At 36.0% G+C, this 25,767-nt stretch overlaps 2 protein-coding genes across 2 annotated transcripts; one reads left to right on the plus strand and one right to left on the minus strand.

Moving 5' to 3' along the window:
• Positions 1–1,411: 1,411 nt before the first annotated feature.
• Positions 1,412–19,574, plus strand: LOC105172874 (phosphatidylinositol 4-kinase alpha 1). The gene is made up of 26 exons (XM_020697495.2): positions 1,412–2,666; positions 2,777–3,118; positions 3,202–3,363; positions 4,536–4,706; positions 4,904–5,062; positions 5,154–5,272; positions 5,361–5,664; positions 7,113–7,275; positions 7,403–7,620; positions 9,025–9,183; positions 9,276–9,458; positions 10,819–11,328; positions 11,424–11,783; positions 12,033–12,247; positions 12,950–13,133; positions 13,265–13,401; positions 13,520–13,670; positions 13,991–14,257; positions 14,634–14,711; positions 14,820–14,864; positions 15,999–16,171; positions 16,294–16,489; positions 17,233–17,373; positions 18,339–18,547; positions 18,794–18,955; positions 19,050–19,574. Exons 1-26 carry the CDS (start codon positions 1,755–1,757, stop codon positions 19,306–19,308), a joined length of 5,979 nt encoding a protein of 1,992 aa, XP_020553154.2. The 5' UTR covers positions 1,412–1,754; the 3' UTR covers positions 19,309–19,574.
• An 826-nt stretch (positions 19,575–20,400) lies between these two features.
• Positions 20,401–24,148, minus strand: LOC105172873 (polyol transporter 5). The gene is made up of 3 exons (XM_011094472.3): positions 23,965–24,148; positions 23,202–23,564; positions 20,401–21,710 (listed from the first exon to the last, which is right to left on the minus strand). Exons 1-3 carry the CDS (start codon positions 24,083–24,085, stop codon positions 20,635–20,637), a joined length of 1,560 nt encoding a protein of 519 aa, XP_011092774.1. The 5' UTR covers positions 24,086–24,148; the 3' UTR covers positions 20,401–20,634.
• Positions 24,149–25,767: the final 1,619 nt, after the last annotated feature.

Consider the following 25,767-nt stretch of genomic DNA (forward strand, 5'->3'; position numbering starts at 1 on the left):
GTTTGAATTAATTAATGATATTGTGTCTTATATTAAATTAATATATTCTTAAAAAAAATAAGTACAAATAAATATATTTTTAATTTAATTACTATTTTAAAAAATTAAAAATGAAAACATAAACAAAGATGCATGTTTTAAGATTCCTAAAAAAATCAACTTGAGTTTTCTGATAACCAATTCAATTTTGAAGTTCAATTCGTACAACAGAATTTCCACTAGAATATATATATATATATATATATATATATTCCCTTTTCTTAACATGCAGTGTCTGTTTAGACGAGGAGTTGGGTATGAATTCCTACTCGTTTATTAATAAAAAAAATATAATTTAGTACATACAAATTATTACTTAAGTGAGAAATAATATATTTTTTGCTCAATGGTAATAAAATATTATTATTATTGTAACCTTGTATAAAACTATATGTTCATTAATAAATTTACGAAATTAACACTCATCAATTTCTCATAATATATTTGCTAGGATTAAGTGATTTAGTTTTAGTACTAATGGAAATTGAAGTTATAAAAATGATCGCGCATACTTTAGTTCCCCTTGGATTTTCTGAATGATAATTATATACATAAGTACATTAATATCTTAATAAATTAAACAATATGTTGATTCGATCGACGCATCAATATATATCATTAAGAACATTACAATAAATATTACATAAAATAAGACAAATATTGACAAATTCTTGAACCCATAACCTCGGAGTTGTTGATGATTTATTTAACATACATAAGTGGTTACACGTGAGTTTTTTTATGGGTCTCATAATTTTATTTTACTGAATCCAGAGCCAAAGCTAACACAATACTTTTAATATTATTTTTCTATATTTTTTATATTTATTATTTATGTTAAATAGTATTTTTATAAATTAAAATAATATTATAAAAATATTTACGCTTTAAATATGCATCAAAGAAACAAATGTATTGAAACTGTTAATATTTTTCAAATTAAATTTAAAACATGAACATGTAAATAGTTAATTTATAAAATTATTATTTGTTACATTATATCATTTGATACGTATATATCTAAACACTAATTCAATACATTAGTAATTCAAATAAAGCAAACACATTCAAGCAATACAGAAAATAGCAAATTATTATAAAAGTAGACGTACACTTATAATTATAGGATTCAAACTCACAACCTTTTGATTATGAAGGGAGGGAGCTTTAATTTTGGTACTCGATGTTTTGGTATTGAATGGAAAAACAAATACTATATCAGGGGGAAAGAGTAATTTGAGATAACGTTTGGGGCTGAAGAAGAATATTCGGAAATGAAGGGAGCAAATATGGAATTTGTGTATAGTTTCCAAACAAGAAGAATCACTTTTAACCACCTCCTCCCTTATTCTTGGAATAAACGGACAAATAATACCATGAATTGTATAACTCCAAAAGCTAACCGTTAATTCCCTGCTGATAATCTCAATAATTAACGCAGGAATTCCATTTTTTTCTGCATTTAAAAAAAGAAACTAACTCACAAAGAACAAAAGATCTGAAAAGGCGGAGGCGGGTAATGCGTGTGCCCTCAAGAACAACAACGCTCAGGGCGAGGACGAAGAGCAGCAGCAGCAGCAGCAGCAGAAGCAGAATCTACGTCGCCAATTCATCAAAAGTTGACAAGCATTTTCGCGTTACATGCATTCTCCAATCAATAACAAGTTTGTTGGAATTCGGAGAATTTTGACAAGTACGGATTGGATTTGGGGGTGATGGATTCGTTGGTGGAGCTCTGCGATTTGGTGGCGGAGAATCCGACGCAATTCGCGGGGAAAATCGCTTGGCTTTGCAGCCGTTGCCCGCCGGCGGAGCTTTTGTTTGTCGGGTCGCCAAGAGTTACGAGGTCTCAGCTCAATGCGGTACTCGCAGTCTCGCGATTCCTCTCCAAATGCGCCACTACCGAGTTGGAAACAGTCAGATCAGCGATCCTTGCTTTTTACCGCTCAATTCCGTCCTCCTTTAATGTTAATTTCTGGCCGCACTCATTTTCAGGCGACGCAATTTCTTCGTTTTACAAAGATCTCATGAGATACATTACAGAAGCAGCCCAAGTGTCTCCCACTTTTGCTAGCGATGTGGCTGGGTTCACCGGCGACGTCGTCATGCAGACGATACGTAATGGTGATTCGAGTATCTCTAAGATTTTCTTGAGCGCTATGTGTTTGAATTTTCCTCCGATTCTGCCGGGTGATGCGAATAAATTGATTTCTCTTCTTCTTGACGGATTGGACGTCACTGTTCCAAGTTCACCAAGGGACGCGATGTTGACCACTCCTACTGGGGCTTCGGTTCAGAGCTCTCCACTAAGTGTGAACCATGGCAGCACTGATTTGGGAGAGGCTCCAAGCCCCGCAGCTTTTGGGGTTGACACACCATTTTCAGGGGATGCTAAGGGCTCTGGGGATTCGTTTGGTGGGAGCAATGACGGTAGCGGCGCCCCCGTGGGTATTAAAAAAGCTGTGTTGTCGTTTGAGGGGGAGTCGGTGGAGAGTCTTCAAAAACTAGAGACTGTTTTGCAGTTGATTAGACTTGTATTAGATAAGGCAGATATCGATCTTAAGCTTCTGGAGCAAGTGAGAGGGATTGCAAAGGGTCAACTGCAATCGATGCTTGCTTTTTTAAAGGTAAAAATACTTTAATGAGCTCAAGCATTTTGTTGTTTGAGCTGCACAGAAAAAAATTTACTGAAAAAAGGGCAAAAGGAATAGCTACATTCTTTTTCTTATGTGGACAGATAAGGAAGCGTGAGTTTACAGAGCAAGGGCAGTTACTGAAAGTTAGGGTCAATAAAAAGCTGTCCGTATGCCAAGCGGCAGCAAAGTTGCATATTAAGACTCTGGCGTCTCTTGACACCGAAGGAAAGTCGTCAAAGAGGTTATTGCATGGAGCTCTTGCTTTGTTGATAGAGGCTTCAGAGGCATGCTTGTTCTCAGTTTGGCGGAAACTGAGAGCTACTGAAGATCTCTTTCGCTGTTTGCTTGCTGGGATTTCTCAAGCAGCTGTTGCTCGAAACGGCCAGCTCCTCCGCATTCTGCTCATTCGTTATAAACCTCTTGTGCTGGCTACTTGTGCTCAGGTATGTTCATTATTTGTTCTATTAATGCGTCATGATGATTAGTGTTTCATAGATGTGTTTTCACTGTGCTTTACTATGCAAAGGCTGATAGTGGGCCAAGCAGTCAGGGAGCCATGTTCGAAACTGTTTTGAAAACATCCAGTGAGATAATTGAATTTGGATGGACCAAGGACCGTGCTCCTCTGGACACTTTTATAATGGGACTGACTACTAGCATTCGCGAGCGAAATTACTATGAGGAAGAGGTCAGTGTCACTTAGTAGCTATTTTCATCTAGTAATTGTCGCTGTTTTAATTTTTATACACGTTATTATCATCATCGACTTGATTTTTAATAACTAAAGCTGGTTAATTGTTGTTGATGTTCTATTTTCTGTTTTCCATCATCTATCATCATCAATTCTTCCATCATTACAACATCATATTCTGGTCAAAAGTGCTAATTGTAAAAAACTGTAATTATATTTCATTTTATAATATAGCAAGGCTTGTATCATGTTTCACCTTTCAACTTGATAGAGGCAGCCCAAGCTAGATTGTTTACATTTTGATATTAGTTGAAATATAATGAGCTCTTTTTAGAGCCAGGGATTTAGCCTGCAGTAAGAAACTCCCCCTCCTTCCACCAAAGTGGAAAATATGGTAATAACAAAAGTAATTGCTATGCTGTCTTGTATGCCTTTTATTAGGTGTTTTATGTTTATATGAACGTGAACTTAGGAATTATGTAGTTTGCGTCAGCTGCAATTGGTTATTTGTCAGGATGTCAACTAACCATGTTGTGGATAACAGATCAAATGGAGTTGACAAACTACTAAATCTTAAATTAGAGTAATATTACACACAACAAATGCGCGCACACACACACGCATATCATACTTTGGACCAAAGCTGAAATGTAAATTTGGTATAGTGTTTGGATTTATCATAAACAGGATTCTTTACATTTTATGTATTTCCATGGTGATGATGAGAATGGGCGGTATTACTCATTATTTAATCCCAGTTGCTTAGGTTGAAGATAAAGTTGTTATAGTCTCTGGATTATTAATATTGTTACAGAAACAGAAGTGCAGGAGTGCGTGTTACTGGGCATTAGTACATGTTATGTAGAATAGTCTTCCCTAAATTCTGGTTGATATTCTGGGTGTAGTTATAACTATAATATGTTACTATATTTACTTATCAGATCAAGAACTCCAGAGAGCTGAAATAAATGGAATCTCATGTTCTATGGATTACTGAAGGTGCTTTTAGGGACTATATGGCAATTTAATGTATCGTTACTGCAAACTGATTCAAACTATTTACTATTCTGTTCATAGGTTTTTTATACACGGTGATAAGTTTTTTATTTGCTCTTTCAGAAATTTTATTGTTTAATCTATGTGATCTTTTTATATTCTTCTGCTGTCAGGATGGAAAAGAGAAGCAGGAAACTCCACCTCTGCAGCTGAATGTCATATATTTGTTAGCTGAGTTGAATGTTGCTGTTAATAAGCCTGAAATGGTTGACATGATACTGCCTCTATTTATTGAGAGTCTAGAAGAGGGTGATGGTTCAAATGCAGGCTCACTAAGGCTTCGAGTATGGATCTTTTTTCTGTAATTCGTAATATCTTTTTTTCTCTTCTTTTACTGTTACTATGTTATTTTAAAGAGACCCAATAAAAAGAGAGAAATATCCTTGCTGCATCTCTGGAATATTGTCATTCTAATTTACTTCTGCTTCTCATTAAACAATTTGCACTTTATTCTCAACCTGCTTTTGTTGAGTTACTGCAGCTTCTTGATGCTGTTTCTCGCATGGCGAGTTTAGGTTTTGAGAAGTCTTACCGTGAAGCCGTGGTTTTGATGACAAGGAGCTACCTAGCTAAACTCTCTAATGCGGGCACTGCTGAAGGTAAAACCGAGGCATCTGAAGCCACGGCCGAACGTGTTGAGGTACTTCTAAACTTCTTATCGCAGTTTTTGGTTGCATAATATTCAGAAAAGTCATAATGAATGGATACTCACTGGTCGAATTACATGCTAGATTTTACCTGCAGGATTTTTGTTGATTGCTAGAGGCATTACAAATAGTAAATTGCGGTCAGATTATCGTCATCGCTTGATGTCACTGTGCTCTGATGTGGGCTTGGCAGCTAGTGGAAGGTAAAGTCTGCAACAATGACTTATTCTAGTGTTATAGTTGAGCTGGAAGCACCGAGTAATTTTCTTACCAGTGAAACCAACACTTTAGGAGTGGAGCAGAGTTTCTTGGGCCCCTTCTACCTGCGGTTGCTGAAATATGTTCAGACTTTGACCCTACTCTTGACGTGGAACCATCAGTCTTGAAGCTATTTAGGAACTTGTGGTTCTATATTGCGCTCTTTGGGTTAGCACCACCGATACAGAAAGCTCAGGCTATGACTAAATCAGCACCCACTGCAAATACTGTGGGTGGCACGACTACCATTGCTCTTCAAGCGGTGGCTGGACCTTACATGTGGGATTCATCATGGTCATCTGCTGTTCGGCGCATTTCTCTAGGGACCCCACCTCTTGTAAGTTGACCTAGGATTCTATATCATGTAGTAATTAATCTTGTGAACCAATTGGTTACAGGGAATTTTGAACAAGAATATCCTTGCATCTATGGAGTATTCTAATTCTATTAATGTTGCTTATGTGGAATGGTGTTTGTATTTTCTTTTCTGAAGGCTTGTGTATATAACTAACCATCATAGGAGCTTTCTACTTGTATCCAATATTTAAACTTAGTACTGCTGAACTTTCTCTTTTAAGAATCAGTATCATGTTTAGCTGCTCTTCAAGCTTCATCTATTTAGACTTGCCTTTTGTCTATTGGCATGCTAGTGTTGGTCCTTGTAATGGAGGAATTGCAATCTCTGACTTTTAGTCTTTATTCCAGGTTGTTTTCAATATCTCATCAGAATACAGCTTAACAAGTATGAAATCTGTTTGTCCTTATGATGCAAAATCTTAGGCATGAGACTGATGCCACTCTAAATATTTCAAGTGAATCAACCCAAAACCTTCACTGTTTCCGACCTTGCTGAGGATTATTGACTCTTATAAATATGATAATATTGCTTTACCTCTCTGTCTCTATCCCTCTCTTTTGGTCTCACTTTCTCTCTCAAACTTATTTATTCCTTTGACTTCAAGGATTTGATTCGAAACAGAGTCTTTCATAATGAGAAATCATTTTCCCTGTGATTTTGTTGCAACTTTTTGAGATATTCTGTGATTCAGCAAAAAGCAGATTAGACCCTTGTATCCTCATTATGCATTTAAAATTTTGTAAAATAGTTCTCAGTAGTCGTTTTAATTCATCATTCTTTTAAGGTTTTGGTCAACATATTCAATATATAAACTTCAAATGCGAGAAGTTGAAAATATAACATGGATATATAAGTTACCGCTTCTGTTTCTTCTACTTGGTGGATTCTGTGACCCGTGTAATGAAGAGTCTACTTTTGTTTTCCTAGAGATATTAAATATTTAAATAATTGTCATCTTTAACAACTTAAACTTGTAGATGAGGTGGTCATATGCCATAATATCATAGCTAATTGAAACAGGAGGTCGGAGGTCCTGTGGTCAAATATCGCTGCTAATACCCATTTTATGAAAAAAGAGTTTCACAAGGCTTCACAAAAGGACTTAAACTTTTAGAACATATGGTCATTCAACAATTTTACTGCAACGAGGAATAATGAAGGAAAATGAAGCTGCTGTCTCACTTTATTTTCCTCAATTGACAATACAAGAAATCTTAAGAGGGAAAATGAATTGTTCATCCTAAAAGTACCCAATAGTTCTTGACATGCATCGACACTGGGCTCATGATTGTGTAGGGAGATTCTTATTATTTGGATACGCTGTGCTTGCTTGATATATGCAATTCTTGATCATTGTCACTGTACATGATTTTTTGTTTAACTCAATAAGTATATTTTGAGTTCTGAAAGAAAATATGTATTCACAGGTGGTGAGTTCTGTAAAATGGCTCGAGGATGAGTTGGAGCTTAATGCTCTTCACAACCCAGGAAGTCGACAAGGGAGTGAGAAAGCGGGTGCGAGCCAAAGAACCGCTCTTTCTGCTGCTCTAGGAGGGAAAGTGGAAGTTTCAGCAATGAATACAATTTCAGGTCAAGCTACCATTTTAGTAGGCTACTAGGGTTGTACAGATGGCTGTTACTTAGAAATTCATTTCTATATTGCATGGCTCAAAGGGTGGTTTCAACCGTAAAAGGATACTATATTTGAATTCTGCAGGTGTCAAAGCAACTTATCTTTTGGCTGTAGCATTTTTGGAAATAATACGATTTAGCAGTGATGGTGGCATTCTAAATGGAGACCCAAGTTCGACCGCCTCTAGAAGTGCATTCAACTGTGTCTTTGAATACTTAAGAAGTCCAAATCTTATGCCAGCAGTTTCCCAGTGTTTGACAGCTATTGTTAATCGGGCGTTTGAAACAGCAATAGAGTGGCTGGTAATCCACTCCTTCACCTGCTCTCTTTTTTCTCCAGTTTTATGAATGCTGACATGCATGGTTGTGTTTGAAAAATCTTGCCTAACAATTTCACATCGATATCATCATTTGTTTGGAGCTTCAATATGTTAGTTGCCTTATGGATATTAATTACCATGACTTCCATGTCTATATGGCATGATTAGAGACAGAGTTGTGTAGTATTCTGTGAATCCTTTTAAGTGAAGCCTATCAATTGCCAGAGAGGAGTGTGGGTTTGATTGTTCAACTTATTAAACATTGGTTTCCATAATAAAGATTTCTATCCGGACCATTACAACTTTATGATTATAACAATTCCACAATGCATTGAACTTTTTATCCCCTCTCAAAATCGGAGACCAGTCAGACGTTCTTCTTAACATAGGTAAAAAGAAGAAACTATGGACTTTGGGTTTACTGTCCTCGGAATGATTTCATTCATCTTGCACATAAGGGATACTTGTGGTTACTGCAGAGAATTGTTGATGTGCTATTTTGTTTGGTCCAAGGGCTTCATATTATTGCAATACAATGAACAATTTGCTGTCATCTGTACCAGCAGCTTATTCAGATACGTCAGGACTCAGGAGAGATACCGGTTCTGGTGTTAGTATTTATTGTAATTTCTCTTCTGTAACAAGGGAGTGGTGACATTTCATAGCAAGTGCAAGGGTTAAATTTTGTCCAGTAGTCCTCGCAATCATCTGTTCGGAATCTTTCTGGGTTCAACTGATACCTGATAATTTAGCTTTTGAAAGTAATGCAAGTTATAAATCAATTGATTCATTGGTTTGCCTAATCATTATTGGATGAAGAGCAGTGGGACAAAATACTCCATGAATCACATAACTCTATGGCTTGGTAAAAATAGCTAAAATGGTTCTTATCTTTTCAAATTTTCGAAAGTTGTAAAAGTACTGTTTTGTCATAATGATATGGATTATTATAAAACATTGCTGATTGATGTAAAAGAAATTAAACGCAATAGTTAAATGACAGTCTAGTGGAGCCATACCAATTTTTGCTGTTTTTTAATGCTCAAAATTGTTGCTGACTTTCACTTCAATTATTCTCACAGCAGAGAATTGTTTTCTTTTGTTTCTTTGCTGTTATCCTGCGTTTGCTTATGGCTGTAGTCTTTTTCCTCCCCCAGTTGACTTAAACCAAAATATTTCTTTACAAAAGTATTGTGCTACAATATCACAGGTTAATACTAGACATACTTGTGTAAACATTTTCTGTGTTTATCCTTGTTATTTTCTACTTGAACTACAATCCTGAAGTTTCAACTTCAATTACTTGATCTGTTTCTTTCTCTTCTTATTCTGATATTTGCTTTGGAGATTGTTTAACAAAAATCATGATCCTCGTGACTTGAGATAGGAGGATCGAGCATCTCAAACTGGGGCAGAAGCTGAGGTTAGAGAGTCTACTCTATCTACCCATGCCTGTTTCCTCATAAAGAATTTGTCTCAGAGGGACGAGCATGTAAGAGATATCTCTGTTAGTTTGTTAACTCAACTAAGAGATAGGTTTCCTCAGGTAAAAAGTGAACTTTGTTTGCCACTTTTCCCTTCATCTCACTTGCTTCATGTTCAAAGAATGCCTGTAAAGATTTGTTGCATGACTTGCAGATCTTATGGCACCCATCTTGTCTGGATTCGCTGCTACTCTCTATACATAATGATCCACCTTCTGCTGTTGTGAGTGATCCTGCATATGTTGCCAGTGTTCGCTCGTTGTACCAAAAGATTGCTCGGGAATGGATCATTGTTTCACTTTCACATGCACCATGCACTAGTCAGGGCCTTCTTCAGGTTTATTCTTTACTTGACCCAGCATATACTGCTAAGCATTTTAAATTCCCTGATATACTCATGCAACTAGATGAATAAGTATTACTTTAATGTGGCTCAACTTTAACTAGACGTATAAATCTTTTTTCAACTCATCAGGTGCATCTGACTTCTTGCTGATCTTTATTGTGTTGGTTCTGTACTTATACGAACACAAATTGTGTGAATTCTTATTGTGAAATTATTAATTTATGAAATGTTACTGAGATGCTAATCCATTATCTACCAGCAACAATATAGTCAAGCTTGTCATTAAGGACACAAGCAAAGGCCTTAATTGGTGCCTCTACTATCCATTCAGGGGTATCAGTTGGACTGATTCTTTGCGTCCTGTTTGTTCTGTCAACTGCAGGGTAGTCACCTTTTATCAATATCAAAATGCCCGTTTGCTTGTCACAGAATTTTATCCAATTAGGAATCTTGATTATGTAACATCAAATTCTTAAATTTGGTATGTCGAACGAAATTTGAGGAATTGAAAGTGATTCCTTGAGACAAGGAATATTACATAAAAGTTCTGAAGAAAAACAAAGTATCAATCATTATATTCTTTCAGATATGGCATTCTTTTTCAACCAATATTATTATATATTTATCTTCCCTTGTCAAAAGTGATCTTTAGATCTTTGGTAAGTATCAATATGAAAGATGCCGATTCCAGTGCAAATAACAGTAACTCACAAGTATACAGAAATACTCCGTCTAGCCCCAGTTTAACAGTCCTATATCCTTCTTGGAACAACATGAAATATTGCGCCATTCCCTGAAAGGGACTTCTTCTTAAAGAAAAATAGTCTCACATAAAGTAGCGATGTGTTAACACAACTTTCATCCTGTACTTCTCTGTTGCAATAATTTACACAGAATTCTTGAACTCTCACACAAGACTTCTTGGAGCAAAGTTAGGGATACATATAGGGGATAGAGGAAGCAAAAATTAGATGAGATCACGGTAACTGGTTACATACTTGAAGCTGTTTGCATATGCACCTTCTGTTTTAGGTTTATGACTGGGTATTTGCAGATATGAGGATTAGATGCTATTTAACTTACTCAATGACATTTCATCAACAAAACGCTCCCTTGACCTTTCCTTCACGCTGTGAGCCACACTTGCTTCCTACCGTTATCCCCTCAAGCCCAAGGGTAAAAAGGAAAAAGAAAAAATCTAGCAAATAAATGAAAAAGGACTGAATTTGTCCACTTCTCCTGTCCAAAATATGCAAAGAAGGAAGATACAGCATTCCTGTCTGAAGATGCATTATAAGCCTCAGTTCTTTTCAACACATTTTCTCATACATTTAAAAACTTCGGTATTCAGGAAAACCTTTGCAGAGCTAATACATGGCAGCAATCACAGCCTGCAGCTGATGTTGTTTCTCTTTTGTCTGAGATAAGGATTGGTTCAGGCAAGAATGATTGTTGGATTGGCACAAAAACAGCAAATATACCTGCAGTTATGGCTGCTGCTGCAGCAGCTTCAGGAGGAAACTTGAAATTGACTGATGCATTTAGTTTGGAGGTTCTTGGTACTGGTGTGGTTAGCGCAACAGCGAAGTGTAACCATGCTGGAGAAATTGCTGGCATGAGAAGGTTATATGAGAGCATTGGTGGTCTTGACAAGTCCCAACCTAACGGTCTTGATGTCGACCTTCCAGGGTCGGAATCTCCTGCACAACCGAAAACTGAATCCTTTAACGGAATGGTACTTGCCAAGTTTGTAAGATTGCTGCAGAAGTTTGTAAATATTGCAGAGAAAGGTGGTCAAGTAGACAAATCATCATTTCGTGAAACTTGTTCACAAGCAACTGCCTTGCTTCTCTCAAATCTGGTAAAACTACTTCTCATTTCTTCCTACTGTAGTACGATTCACTGAGTATTATAAGTTTTATTTTCATTGAGCATACCTAACATACTTCTCCTCAGGATTCAGATTCAAAGTCAGACATTCATAATTTTTCGCAACTTCTACGTCTTCTTTGCTGGTGTCCAGCTTACATAACCACACCTGATGCTGTGGAGACTGGTGTATATATCTGGACATGGTTAGTTTCTGCTGCTCCTCACTTGGGAACCCTTGTCCTTGCCGAGCTTGTAGATGCATGGCTCTGGACAATAGATACCAAGAGAGGCCTTTTTGCATCTGATATAAAGTGCTCTGGACCTTCCGCAAAGTTGAGGCCTCACCTTGCTCATGGAGAGCCTGAGCCTAAGCCTGAAAAGGACCCTGTTGAACAGATAATGGCTCATAGGCTCTGGCTTGGATTCTTTATTGATCGATTTGAGGTAAGACATCACATTTCTTACCCTTGTATGCTTTATCAGCACGATGCCTTCTGCATCAAGTTTATATCTGCCCAAAATGTTACTGTATATTTTTCAACTGCATATGCTGCTATAGATCTTGAAGTTGAAAATTTGCAGATAAATACTGCCGTAAGATGATCAACACTAGTCCTTTTCTTGTGGGCTCTTTCCTGTAAATCAACATGGGAATATAAACTTATGCATTTACTTGTGGAATTATCATTTCAGGTAGTTCGGCACAACAGTGTTCAGCAGCTTCTGCTGCTTGGTCGGATGTTACAAGAAACAACAAAGCTGCCGTGGAATTTTTCACGGCATCCAGCAGCTACCGGGACTTTTTTCACCACTATGCTTTTTGGCCTAAAATTTTGCTCTTGCCAAACTCAGGGGAATCTTCTGAACTTCAGATCAGGGCTTCAGTTGCTAGAAGATAGGATATATAGGTATGGCCTATAAGAAGAAAGATTTAGCTATCATCTGTTTGGACGCCTATACGCCACTTCTAATGTTTATCACTAAACACTTGTTTTACAGCGTATATGTGTTTTAATGGTCTGTTTATAAATTAATCCTGGACATGATGCCTGAGTGCATGTTCAGGTGCAAAGCTAGATAGATACAAGTACTTAAATAACAATGATTAAGGTCCTTCTTTTAATTTCTATGATTGATATAAAGGGTGACACTGAATATCATATAAAAATTTCTTTTATTTACATATGGTTGGTGTGTCACCTTTTCTTCAGAGACCCTGGCTTGTGTGTAAATTTTGTTAAATACATTGCAAGATCATGATCTTCTATTCTGTTTGTTCGGAAAAGCTCATTTGGAAAAAAATTTCTCATAAGTACATCTTTGACAACCAGGGTTGGCAGATTTACTTAATATTTGGTCTATATCCAATCACTATGCATATGCGCCCCTAATAGTAATCTAAGGTATAGTCAATTTAGAGTCTGAATACTTGATGTTTCAATTTGTTTATGATACTTATTATTGTGTTTGACTTCTCAGATCCATATTATCCAGCATTTCATAGGTGTCAGCAGTAATCTCGATTTTCTTATTTATTGTTTAGACTTCACTGTATTATGAAGAGTATTGTTGTCTGAAACTCAACCTTACTTTCTTTCTGTCGAGATCAGGGCCTCTTTAGGGTGGTTTGCTCATGAACCTGACTGGTTTGATTTAAGTAACAACAACTTTGCTCAGAATGAAGCTCAATCCATTTCCATATTTGTCCAGCATCTTTTAAGTGAGAGGGTGGACACCCCCCAGCTTGATCAGAAAGCAAAGGGGCTTGAAAAGGATAGCTCTGTGAATGATGTGGTGAGATATTCTGAGATCTTGAAGTTTTCAGCTCCCTAAATTATTCTTAATGTTCTTATGAAAGGAGAACAACATTTTGAAATTTTTGGTTGTTTACGAATCTATTTAGAAACAATCTTGATGCTTTGCAGAAGGATCAATATCACCCAGTTTGGGGTCAGGTGGATAACTACGCTACTGGACAAGAGAAGCGAAAGCAGTTACTGCTGATGCTGTGCCAGCATGAGGCAGACAGACTTGAAGTTTGGGCTCAACCAGTGGGATCAAAGTAACTATTATTGAATCTTGAATGATCTTATTAAAGTTTAAATTTTATTCTCCTTTTATTTGAGTGTGTAAGTCCTGTTTGCGTTTTGTATCTATTTGTTTGATATCCATATATACAGGGAACAATCTTCTCGGCTTAAAGTTAGCTCGGACAAATGGGTAGAAGTTGCAAAGACTGCTTTCTCTGTTGATCCTCGAATTGCTTTATCAATGGTTGCAAGGTTTCCAGCAAGTGCTCCACTGAAGACTCAAATCACCCAACTTGTTCAAGTACGTTAGTGGAATTTGCCAAACTTAAAGTAGGAAATACATGTAAGCTAAGTATAAGTAGTGTGGCAACTGCTCTTGTGATAGTTAATGTTAACATGGAGAAGTGCGGAAGAGCAATATTAATGTTTAACATTCAGCACATGATTACCAGTCTTTTAGTACAATATCTGGTCTTGATGTACAGTAGTCATTCCCCAAACTTAGACCTAGATGACTCGATCCGTTTAAAATAACATCTACATCCTAGATGCTTTCTTTATTTTCATTTGACATTCACTTTAAACTAAATTTGGCTTATGCTCCAAATTTTCCTCTGGCAGACACATATATTGGAGATCCGCAGCATTCCTGAAGCTTTGCCTTATTTTGTGACCCCCAAAGCCGTGGATGAGAATTCGACACTTCTGCAACAATTACCACATTGGGTACCTTGTTCAATTACACAGGCTCTGGAGTTCCTTACTCCAGCATATAAAGGACATCCACGAGTCATGGCTTATATTCTCAGGGTGTTGGAATCTTATCCACCAGGGAGAGTAACATTTTTCATGCCCCAGCTGGTGCAGGCACTGAGATATGATTCAGAGGTGGGTTCTTAATTGGCATTGTTACGTTTAATAAATTTTCAAATGGAGCAATCTGGCAACGTGAGAAATGAATCCTAGTATAGTGGAATTTCAGATTGACATAAAGTCTTTTCCTTCTACTGTTGATGTTGAGGTTAAAACATGCATAGTTCTTGAAACATTCTCAATATTTGGTAAAAGATAATCCATATATTGCCGCTGCAAATAAACTTTTGCTTGACAAAAATTAGTTGGAAGTAATATCTCATTTCATGTCTTTTGGTATTTGGCCTCTCCCTCTGACCACTTTATCACTGAGTTGAAGAAAATGAATTTGTCATCTCTGCATCTAATATCACTATCAATTCTTTACACATTGACCTGCTCCATTTTGCAGAAATTGGTTGAAGGCTACTTGCTTAGAGCTGCACAAAGGAGTGATATTTTTGCCCATATATTGATATGGCATTTACAGGTTAGAAGATATTAATGATGAGTAATATCTTGTTGAAGAAACAATAATACTGTTATGAATTCTGAGGATTCCTTAGCTTATGTATTAACAAACATTGTGTTTTTGCAGGGTGAGAGTTGTGTTCCTGAAGGGGAGGATGCAACATCTGCGAAGGTATACTTTTTCAGCACTGAACATTTCAACACCATAAGAAGACGGAAGTGTGTATCTTCATAACTGCAAAATCTAATTATCTTGAAGCATAGAAATTTTGTCCACATTTCTCTATTTTCTTTTGCTTTCTCCTTTTCGTTGGACACTCTTTCAGCATAAAAAGGTTTGTTTTTTTAACAAATTTCCCTGTTAAGCTACTTCTTGAACAGGCATCAGGAAGCACTTTTTGTACGTTGCATAGGCTTATGACTGCATAATAATTTCTTGCCCCTTGTTGGCTATTGATTGATGTTTAGAATCTAACTCGCCCTATGCTTCTGAATATGTATCTGAAGATTGCTGATGCTTGGTGACAATTGTTAAATGCATCTGCAATGTACTTGCTATTGTTGGAACATGCTTTTCTTTCTTTTTTTTTTTTTTTTTAAGTATTAACTGTTCTTTTGAGGAAAAGACTCTGTTCGTGCTGGATGTCAGATATTCATGCCTGAAATGAATTGCTCCACCTCGTTTCTCCCTATCCCTAGTTACTGTGCATCCTAATTGACCTGAGTCCTGCCTGTAAACTTCCACCACCCCACCCCTGGGCATGGTCATCCAAACATACCCCAAAGAACCCTCTTCATAGAATAGTCATTTTCTTCCATGATCACATCTGATCTCGAGCACACCTACACATATGAATCCATATATTACATTCTATAGTTCTGAACCTGCAAGGTGCCTCTCTAAGGAATATTTTGTCCAGAGCATCTTTGTTTTTGTCAATTGATGTTTATTGTACCTATATTATTCTAAGCTTATGATCTGAAAACCACCTTTCTAAATGTAACTTTTTGTTGGGTTAAGATTATTGTTTTTCCTCAAGGCATGAAGTTTTTTGCGCCCATTTTTCTCTGTAGAGATATGTTTATGTTATCTTTTAGAATCAGGGTATAAATATTTTCAGCTGATTTAATCGCTGCTGAATTATGTTTTCTGAAGAGTGAACTTTTCCATGCATCAGTGTTAATATATACCTTTTAGTTCATAGCTTCTGTTCAATATTACTTAAAAAGTATTACTGTCACAAAAATTTTTGTTGTTCATATTGGTTCATGTTTCTTGTTTGGTACACTTTTTCATTGGCTGCAGAATACCTCATTCCAAGAACTACTTCCGCTTGTTAGAGAACGAATTATTGATGGTTTCAATCCTAAAGCACGTGACATATTTCAAAGAGAATTTGATTTCTTTGACAAAGTCACGTCTATATCTGGTGTCCTCTATCCACTTCCAAAGGACGAAAGACGAGCTGGCATAAGAAGGTATTGTTTTTTGGTATTTCTCATGAAAATGTGGTTAATGTGCGTAAAAAATTGGATTTCAGTTACTGATTTGTCTATCTAAACTGTAATTATGACCCACGTTTTTTTTTTAATTGAAACAGGGAGTTGGAGAAGATACAACTAGATGGAGATGATCTATATTTGCCTACTGATCCCGAGAGACTTGTCCGTGGTATTCAAGTTGATAGTGGAATTCCTTTACAGTCGGCAGCAAAGGTTCCAATAATGATCACATTCAATGTGGTGGATAGAGATGGGGATCACAATGATGTGAAGCCCCAAGCTTGCATTTTCAAGGTATATCATTATCGTTAATTTCTGCTGTTTTATCATCTTACATTATTGCTCTCTGAAAATGGAAGCATACAAAGCAGTTGCGTAATTATATGGATGAAGTAGCTCCATGAGATCCAATATATGTTAGCACAACCCATTCATGGGCTTGTCAGGGAGCTAGAGTAAATTTGACGATCATTCTTAGTAGATTAATATAAGTTCAGTATGATTGTCAACTAAAACAGGTTTGGTAGTTTTAGAGTTATTAAATATTAAATTATTCTCTTCTCTAACAACTTAAACTTTTACATGAGGTGGTCATTCAACGTAGTGTTAGACGCAAGGCAAACAAGAGGATTTGGATGGAATCTCACTGCTAGAATACTGCCAGCACATGAGGAGGCGTGATGGAGATATTAATTCTCAAATAATTCTCCTATCTTAACTTAAGCATTTCATTTAGGTGGCCATTCGATAAGTAGTTTGCTTGAATTAGATACAGGCTAGTTCACTAAATCACTATTATGAATTTATGAATTTATCAAGGATTAACCTCTGTTTGTGTCACATGGAGGTTGTGCTGTTTTCAATATAGAAAATGTGGTAGTTTCCTTTGTTGATTGATTGTAGCAAAGAACACAGCATTGTAAGTGTGTTGAGGAAAGTTGATGACTACTGCTTGGAGATATATCTTGGATATGTAATGTTAATTTTCTCTCGCAAATATATAGTACTTAGTTTGATGGAGCTTGCTTTGAACATAGGTCGGAGATGACTGCAGACAAGATGTTCTTGCTTTGCAAGTGATTTCGCTTCTGAAGGACATCTTTGAAGCTGTTGGGCTTAATCTCTATTTGTATCCTTATGGAGTACTCCCGACTGGCCCAGAGAGAGGAATAATTGAGGTATTTCCATTATTTACAATTATTTATTATTATCTTTTAAATTACTAATCAGGTCACTTGCATGTGTTCAGATGTGTCAAGCATGCGAATTTCAATAATCTTATTTTCATTGTGTTCAGAATGTGTACGGTGGGCTAGTACCATTTGCAAAGAATGTTATTCAGGGGTTTGTCTTGTAAATGAATGTCTCTTGTTTTCTGGTTTCTGCTCATTCAAGTTCAAATTCAGCTCACACAGCTCGGATGTAGCTGCGCATAGTTCTAATTTGATTTTTTTTCACCTCTGATTTTGTCCTTATATGATGCATCAAATTCACCCCTGCATTAGCTGCCATTTATTTCCTTTTAGTTTCCACAGCCATCATACTGCAGGCATGTGTATTAAAGTGTGATATCTCCATTTTAAATAAATCCATTGGCCTGATAAGTTCAGAGATCCTGTAGTCTATGCTGTATTTAACCGTGCTGCCCAAAGTTGTTTGTGCAAACAACCAATATAAACTACTACTTTATGTTTATGGTTCCCTTGCAATGTTAGCTAACTTTGTAAAGCATCTACAAATGAATATCATGACACAAGTAAATTCTATGGTTATATCTGTTATGAATGAATATGTGGTGACTATTTGATCAAGCATATAATCGGTGAAGCTATTTCTCAAAAAGATGTGAGCAGTCATCTGGAGAAGAGCAACAGTGCTGTAGCTGATAAAGGTTGACTATAAAATCTGTACAAAAACATGAAATAACATCTGGAGAAGTGCAAATTTTTGTACAATGTCTGGATGAATAAGAAGGCATGTGATGTTTGGTGGACCTTGATGCTTTGTGTTGTAATACGTACTCTACGTGGAATGGCTATATGCACAGAACTCCAATAATGGTTGTTACAATTGAATGGTGACATTCAGTCTATTGTTTGTGAGGGACTTTTCACTAGAATCGTTTCTCCCTTTTGCTTGGCAGGTCGTGCCCAATTCACGGAGCAGGAGTCAGATGGGTGAGACAACTGATGGTGGCCTGTATGAGATATTCCAACAGGACTTTGGGCCTGTTGGTTCGCCAAGTTTTGAAGCTGCTCGTGAGAACTTCCTCGTCAGTAGTGCTGGATATGCAGTTGCTAGTCTCTTGCTTCAACCAAAGGATAGACATAATGGGAATCTTCTGTTTGACAGGTAAGCAGTGAATACACAAAGTTCAGTGGCATATCAAACTATGAGGCTGTTTAACCAAAAGTATATTTGGATGATCCTATAAGCTCCTAATCGTATATGATACATACTTTTAGTGCCTATAAGATGCTAAATTTACTGTGTGACCCTTTTTTGTTGTCCAAGCTTTTCTTCTCCAATATTACATTGTTTGAAGTTTGATACAGACCATGTCTCCTCAGAGCCTAACCTTCACTATCTTGAACGCAGTGCGGGCCGGCTTGTTCATATCGATTTTGGTTTTATTTTGGAAACTTCACCCGGTGGAAATATGCGATTTGAAAGCGCCCACTTCAAACTGAGTCATGAGATGACTCAATTACTAGATCCATCCGGAGTAATGAAAAGTGAGACGTGGTTCCAATTTCTAAGGTAAGACTCTATGTTCCAAACTGAAGTATGTGTTCATTTCATTTGGTCTTTATCCACCTTGATGTGATTATGGAGCTACTATTTTCTCGTGCAGTTTGTGCGTGAAAGGTTACCTTGCCGCGAGACGCAATATGAACGGGATCTTAAGTACAGTGCTAATGATGCTGGACAGTGGATTACCTTGCTTCAGCAGGGGAGATCCTATCGGCAATCTGCGCAAAAGATTTCGACCTGAAATGACCGAACGTGAAGCGGCCAATTATATGATCCGTATATGCACGGATGCCTATAACAAGTGGACAACTGCTGGTTACGATTTGATTCAATATTTGCAACAGGGCATTGAAAAATGAGGCACCATCTCAATCTCAACTCCCTGCTGTGAGTTGTATATATTGTTCCCTTCCAATCTTTTCTTTCCTTTCCAATCTTTTTCATCTTGTAGTTTGCAGGAAATAGATGTGGGGGAAACAACAAGAACAAATAGATACCTTTATTTATTGATTAATTTATTTTAATCCCCCCTTGATTTATAAGAATGTAAACTGTAGATATTGATGAATAATTGAAACTCTTCCGAGGAAAATTGGTATATAAAAGAAATAGTCTTTTGTTGGGATGAGTAGCTATTGGAACTCAATGCACCCATCTTTAAGTTATGTTTCATATATTACTCAACTCATGACTTCATGTTTACATATACTATAAGTTAAAAGTAGTATGTCAGATCTGTTTCTTTCCACACGTACTCTTAGGGTAAATAGAAATTTGCAAAATTTCATTTTTTGTCTTGTAAGTATAGTATATTGTATTTTTTGTTCGTTATCTTTTAGAAAAATACATTTAGTCATGTAAGTTTATATTTTTTATACATTTCGTCCTATAATTATATAGTGATCACTTTAAGATCCTACATGTATGTGAATAAGACATATTTAGTCTTGTATATTTTCTGTATGTGATACTTTATCTAATTTTCCACCAAAAAAATAAACCGACCTCTGAAAAAACAAGCGTGAACCTCATCCTCTGGACATGAGGTTCGCGCAATTGCATGGGAGGTGTTCTGCACATTATTACGAGGAAAAAGAGAAAACACGTGGAAGAAAATTGTTTAATTGGGAAAAGTGAAAAGTGCAGCAAGAATTCTCCACCGGTTATGTAATAAAGAAAAAGTAGTACAAGTTTGTCGCATGTCTATGTTGCATCCAAGTGAATTCAAGAAAGTGAAAAGTGAGGCAGCTAATCTCCAGGGAAATCTGAGCGGCATGTTTGACATTGACATGGGTAGATCGAATGTGGATTGAATTTGCTGAATAGTTTTGTCGTGGTTGAGTCTTACTTTGTCCCAGAACTTTGTGGACTGGATTGCAATAATAGTTTTCTGTTTGTTTGTGAAGTTATAGAAAGGGGAAGGATGTGGTCCAAACTGTAGGGGACTGGGATAAACTGGCAACGCGCCTCCTATGTCAAACATTTTTTCCTCCACATGTTTCCTTTCTTTCCTTGTATTTATTCTATATATACATGAATTTCAAAATGACATGTAAACCCTTTTTCGAAAAACATTTTACTCTAATTACACGGAAAACTCTTATCGTAACCACATTCAAGTGTATTGCACTTACAATATCATTGATTCTGATCCAATCAAATCCGATCCGAATTAGAATTTTTCCCTAATTACTCGTCTGATTAGCAGTGGTGAGTTGAAGTTGTCCATTACTCTCGCCCTTCTTTTCCTCCAATGCCCTCATCGTGGACCTCCATTTAAAGAAAGTTCCGAAGAAAGTCTCCATTTCCTCGAGCGTTTTCCCCTGCGTCTCAGGGTATAAGGTGTAGAAAAACACCCATGCAATAGCAGCAATCCCTGCATACAGAAAGAATGCCCCTCCAATGCTTATAGCCTTGTACAAGGATATAAATGTCATTGAGATCATCCCACTGGTCACCCGATTCGCTGCTACTCCCATACTGCACCCTTGGGCCCTTAACCTCAACGGGAAGATCTCCGAGCTATAGACCCACGTAATGGGGCCCATTCCAATTGAAAAAAACGCCACGTAGGATAACACTGTCGCTATACACAAGGCTACGGCCCAGATCAGCTTTTGGTCCGCGTGTTCGATGATGGTAAGCCCAATTCCTAGCCCCACTAACGAGAGTATCATCCCCGCTACACTGGAGAGAAGCAGCGGCCGCCGTCCGATCTTATCCAGCAAAAACGTGGCCACCAAAATGAACAACGTCTTCGTGAATCCGACGGCCATCGTCGCGAGTAGCTTGTCGGTGTCATTCGTTATTCCCGCCTTTTCGAATATCTCCGGACTGTATAGAACCACGGAGTCGATGCCGCTTGCCTGCTGGAAGAAATGTATCCCCACGGCGCACATTAGTATGTGGCGCACGGCGGGCGTAGGGCGGAAGAGGAGATCTCTCCAGACTCCTTGGCCGTGGGGCTGTTTGGAGACAGAAACGATGTCGTCGTCGCAGTTCTCGGGTATGCCGGCGGCTTCTTTGATGTCGGAGAGTCGTAGTTTGGATTCTTCGAGAGAATCGGAGGTCCTGTCGAGGACTCGTTTGGCTTCGCCGAGGCGGCCTTGCATGACGAGCCAACGCGGGGACTCCGGCATGGCGAGGACTCCTAAGGCGAGGAATATGGAAGGGATGGCGCCGATTCCGAGCATAAATCGCCAGCCTAAGCTGGTTGGGAGCTTGGAGAAGGCGAAGTTTGAAACATAGCCCAGTAATATCCCTGCAAATGTACATAACTGTTAAAACACGCTTAATGTCTAAATCTTTAAATAAAACGACGCTTAATGTGTCTGTGATTTAAATTTTTATTATATTTATTTATTAGATTAATTATACTTAAATTCTCTCTAAAAATACCAAAAGCACATTTTTCTCTAAAAAAAAAATTCTAAAATTATACTTAAACCCTCTTTAAAAACTCTCCCATGTATATCCCTTCTATTAGAGTTTCGACAGAAAATATTGATATTAGCAATAAAATACATAAATTTTTAATTTTACCTCTCATTCAGCATTCAACTATAATAGTTTTATACTTATAAAGAAATAAATATAATATCAGCATTTCTCATCTAAGTGTAATTAGCCATGTTTTTGTTTAAATAAAAATATAAGATAATAATTCATTAAAATTATTAAAATTAAAAACAATAACTAAAACATGCAGTAAAAATATTAAAATTAAGTGATTACAAATATTATTTTATAGAAAAAATAAGTATATTAAGAGTATTTTAGTTAATGTATAATTTATCAATCAAAGTTAATTACTCAATAAAACCTTCATCCTTATAAATAGTATAGATAATAATTTAATTAACATATATATATATATATGCATAATTAGAATATCTATAGCAACAAAATATTCAAAGGAAATTTTGGAAATAGAAAAATAAAAATTTTAGTGGTGGACAGGATTACTAATAAAGCGTGAATAGCAACAAAAAAACGTACAACTCATGAGGCACGCTTCTGTGTACGTAGGAATAGGAACCATGCATGCAATTTCTCTTTCCAATTTGGAATTTTGAATTTCAACTCAATTTTAATTTTGCATAAAATAACTTATCTTTTTTTTTTAACATTATATAATAAATTATATTTCTTATAAAACTATTGACCACTTAAATAAATTGAATTATATTAAAATATTTCATTTGTTAATTCATTGTAATGTGCACCAACATATGGTATGTTGCAATAAAAGATAATATTGGTGATAAAATATTAAATAATAATTTTAACTTTATCATAATTTATTTTTTTAAAAATTTATTAGTGACGAGAATGATGAGTGGCTTATTACTAAATATAAGCAGTGGTGCGTTTGCAAGGAAAAAATACATGTAGTGACAAAAATATCTATCTGTATTAGTTTGTCACTGTACATGTGTCTCTAATTGTTTATTGTGATAATTTTATGCATGATATATCTCTTTTTAAAATGTTCAAAATCGAATTTAATTATGAAAATCAATCATATATAATTATAAGTATTATTACACTTATCATATAATTAAATCATTTTTTTATACTATATACTGATCACATAATAATTAATTTTATGGATGAATTAAATCAAGATTTTTTTATATAAATATATATTAAAAAATATTATTACGAAGAAAATTCCCTGCACCAACCAATCATATCACGTTCGCTGCTGGAGATATCATGTGCATGAAAAAGACAGATCAACACTACGTACCAAAATTGATGAATACTTCCGGAAAGGATGTGAGGAAGCCGCGGGAGGACGCCGGCGCCACCTCCGCCGTGTACACGGGCGCAATCATCAGTGCGTAGCCGACGCCGATGCCCGCCACGAAGCGGCCAACCATGAGGAACGCGTAGTTGGTGGCGAAGCCCATAAGCAGGGCGCCGGCGAAGAATATAACCCCGGCGAACACTATGGTGTAGCGGCGGCCAATCCAGTCGGAAGTACGGCCGGCAGCGGCGGAGCCGAGGAGGGAGTAGACGTTGAGGATGCCCATGATGACCTCTTTTTGGACGTCGGAGATCTGAAGGTCTTTCTGTATGTAGATTATTGCTCCACTCATCACTCCTATATCTGCATGCACACAACAAAAATTCCTATTTTTTATTTCCATTTTTGCTACTTATGCCGTTTCTAAATTAGCAAAATCGGGGTTTATTAAATAAAAAAAAATAAAGAAAATTCAAATAGTTAAGAGGGAAATAAAAGCAAATATATATAAGGGTCAATTACTACGGACTCTTTGGGGGTTTTATAATCATAAATATCCACTAATTGTTTGAAAAATTACAAGTATCCCTTGAAATTAACATCTGTCGACTAACAAATATTTTCTTATGACAGCACTTTATAAGGGAGTGTTGTTAGACGATCGTTAAGTTTAGAAAACATTTATAATTTTTCAAACAACAAAAAAATATTCGTAACTATGACAAAATTTCAAGTATAAAAAGTTAGAAAGAATGAAAGATACCATATCCAAGCAAGATGGAAGTCATGGAAGCTAGAAAAGAGCAAGCCATAGCATACTTGTTTCTTTTGGGTTTTTGGGGCGGGTCAAAAGCGGGTATGGGTAAATGGGTGTGGTCGGCCATGGTAGTGTGAAGGGATGAGAAAAAAAGAGTTGGGGAATGAGAATAAAATGTAGGGAGATGGGTGTGTGTATATATAGAAAAGTGAGGAGATTTTTAAGGTATTAAATAATAATATGGTTTGAAATTGGGAGAAGAAACAACATCATATGGATGGTCAAAGATGAGTAGTATAATAACAAGGCAGCTTCATGGAATCAGGACCATATCTAATACTTCATCACTTCCACGCATACACGCTACACTTATGTATGTCAAAATATTTAAAAATTATAAATCATTAATTTTTTTTTTTATAAACTGGTTATTAGTCATAGAATAGTGGGTTCAATACATACAGGGAAAAATACAATTTTAGTCTTACAACTTACTTTAAAATTTGACAATTTTCATCTTTTTTCGGCCAATTCTGTTGGAAAATTGCATGTGACTTGCACATGACCTAATTGAATTGCAATTTTAATCCCATAAATTTAGATTTTTAGTCATATAACTTAGAAAAGTTGGCACTTCTAGCCCTACGCAAATTAGTTTACAAGACTAAAATCGCAATTTAATTCATATATAAGTTACATGAAATTTTCAAGCTAAATTGACTTAAAAATAAATAAAACGTACGAAAATCAATCATATAGGACAAAAAATGCCACCATCACTAAATTACAGAATTAAAATTTTAATTTTTAGAACATAATTAAAGTATCAAAAATTGATATGTGCAAAGTCAGAGGACTATTTTAATAAATTCATTAAAAAAATATTATAATTACTATTATAATTTAATTTTTATTAAAAAATAGAACGAATTCAAGAATAAATTTGAATATCTAAAATTGGTATGATAAAATAGTTATATATATAATATATAAAGGGTGTATTATTGATTTCATACATTTTATATAATTTAGAATAGTCAACGTGGACTGAGTGAATGGGAACAATTTGGATTGGGAGAAGTGCAAAACGCTACTCGGATCAAGTTAATAATACATACTATGAGGTTGATGTTTGGAATACAGTACCTATTTTTTTTTTATTCACTTTTGAATAATTATTTATTATATGAACGCAAAAATAGTATGCTATAACAATTTGTAGAATTATAAAGAAAAAAGGTATTGTAGACACAAGTGGTGGTTTGACACCACTGCATCAATTTTTTTTTTAATTCAAAAAGATAATTAACTTATTTAATTTTTTATATTTTATATTAACTTAACTTTCCAACTAATATATTTTATTTTTATTTAAAATATCTTTTAAAGTGTGAAAGATTATTTATTATATGCATGCAGGGACAACGCGCCACAATGACCCTCCATACTCTCAAACTGTTGTTACTAACATTGTTGCACTATTTTTTTGTAAAGTAAAAAATGTCCTTCAATCGATAAGATTACGAATTTATTCAACTTTTGAATTTCATATTAATTGATAACTTAGTTTCTTTTATTTCTTTATTTTTTTATATATTAATATATGAGTTTATATATTTTATTCTTATTTATAGTAATTTATTTGAAAATATAAAAAAATATTTATTAAGTTATATATATAAAAATATTGGGCCACAACAACTAATATATATATATTGATATTTGAAGAGTGGAATTAAATGATGAATTGCATGTGATGGCACCCTATTCATCAAGTTTGTTTTGTCGATCACTCCTATTATTGAACCA

This window comes from Sesamum indicum, linkage group LG10, assembly GCF_026168435.1.
Source record: "Sesamum indicum cultivar Baizhima isolate 11 linkage group LG10, ASM2616843v1, whole genome shotgun sequence".
In the NCBI taxonomy this organism is placed as follows: Eukaryota; Viridiplantae; Streptophyta; class Magnoliopsida; order Lamiales; family Pedaliaceae; genus Sesamum; species Sesamum indicum.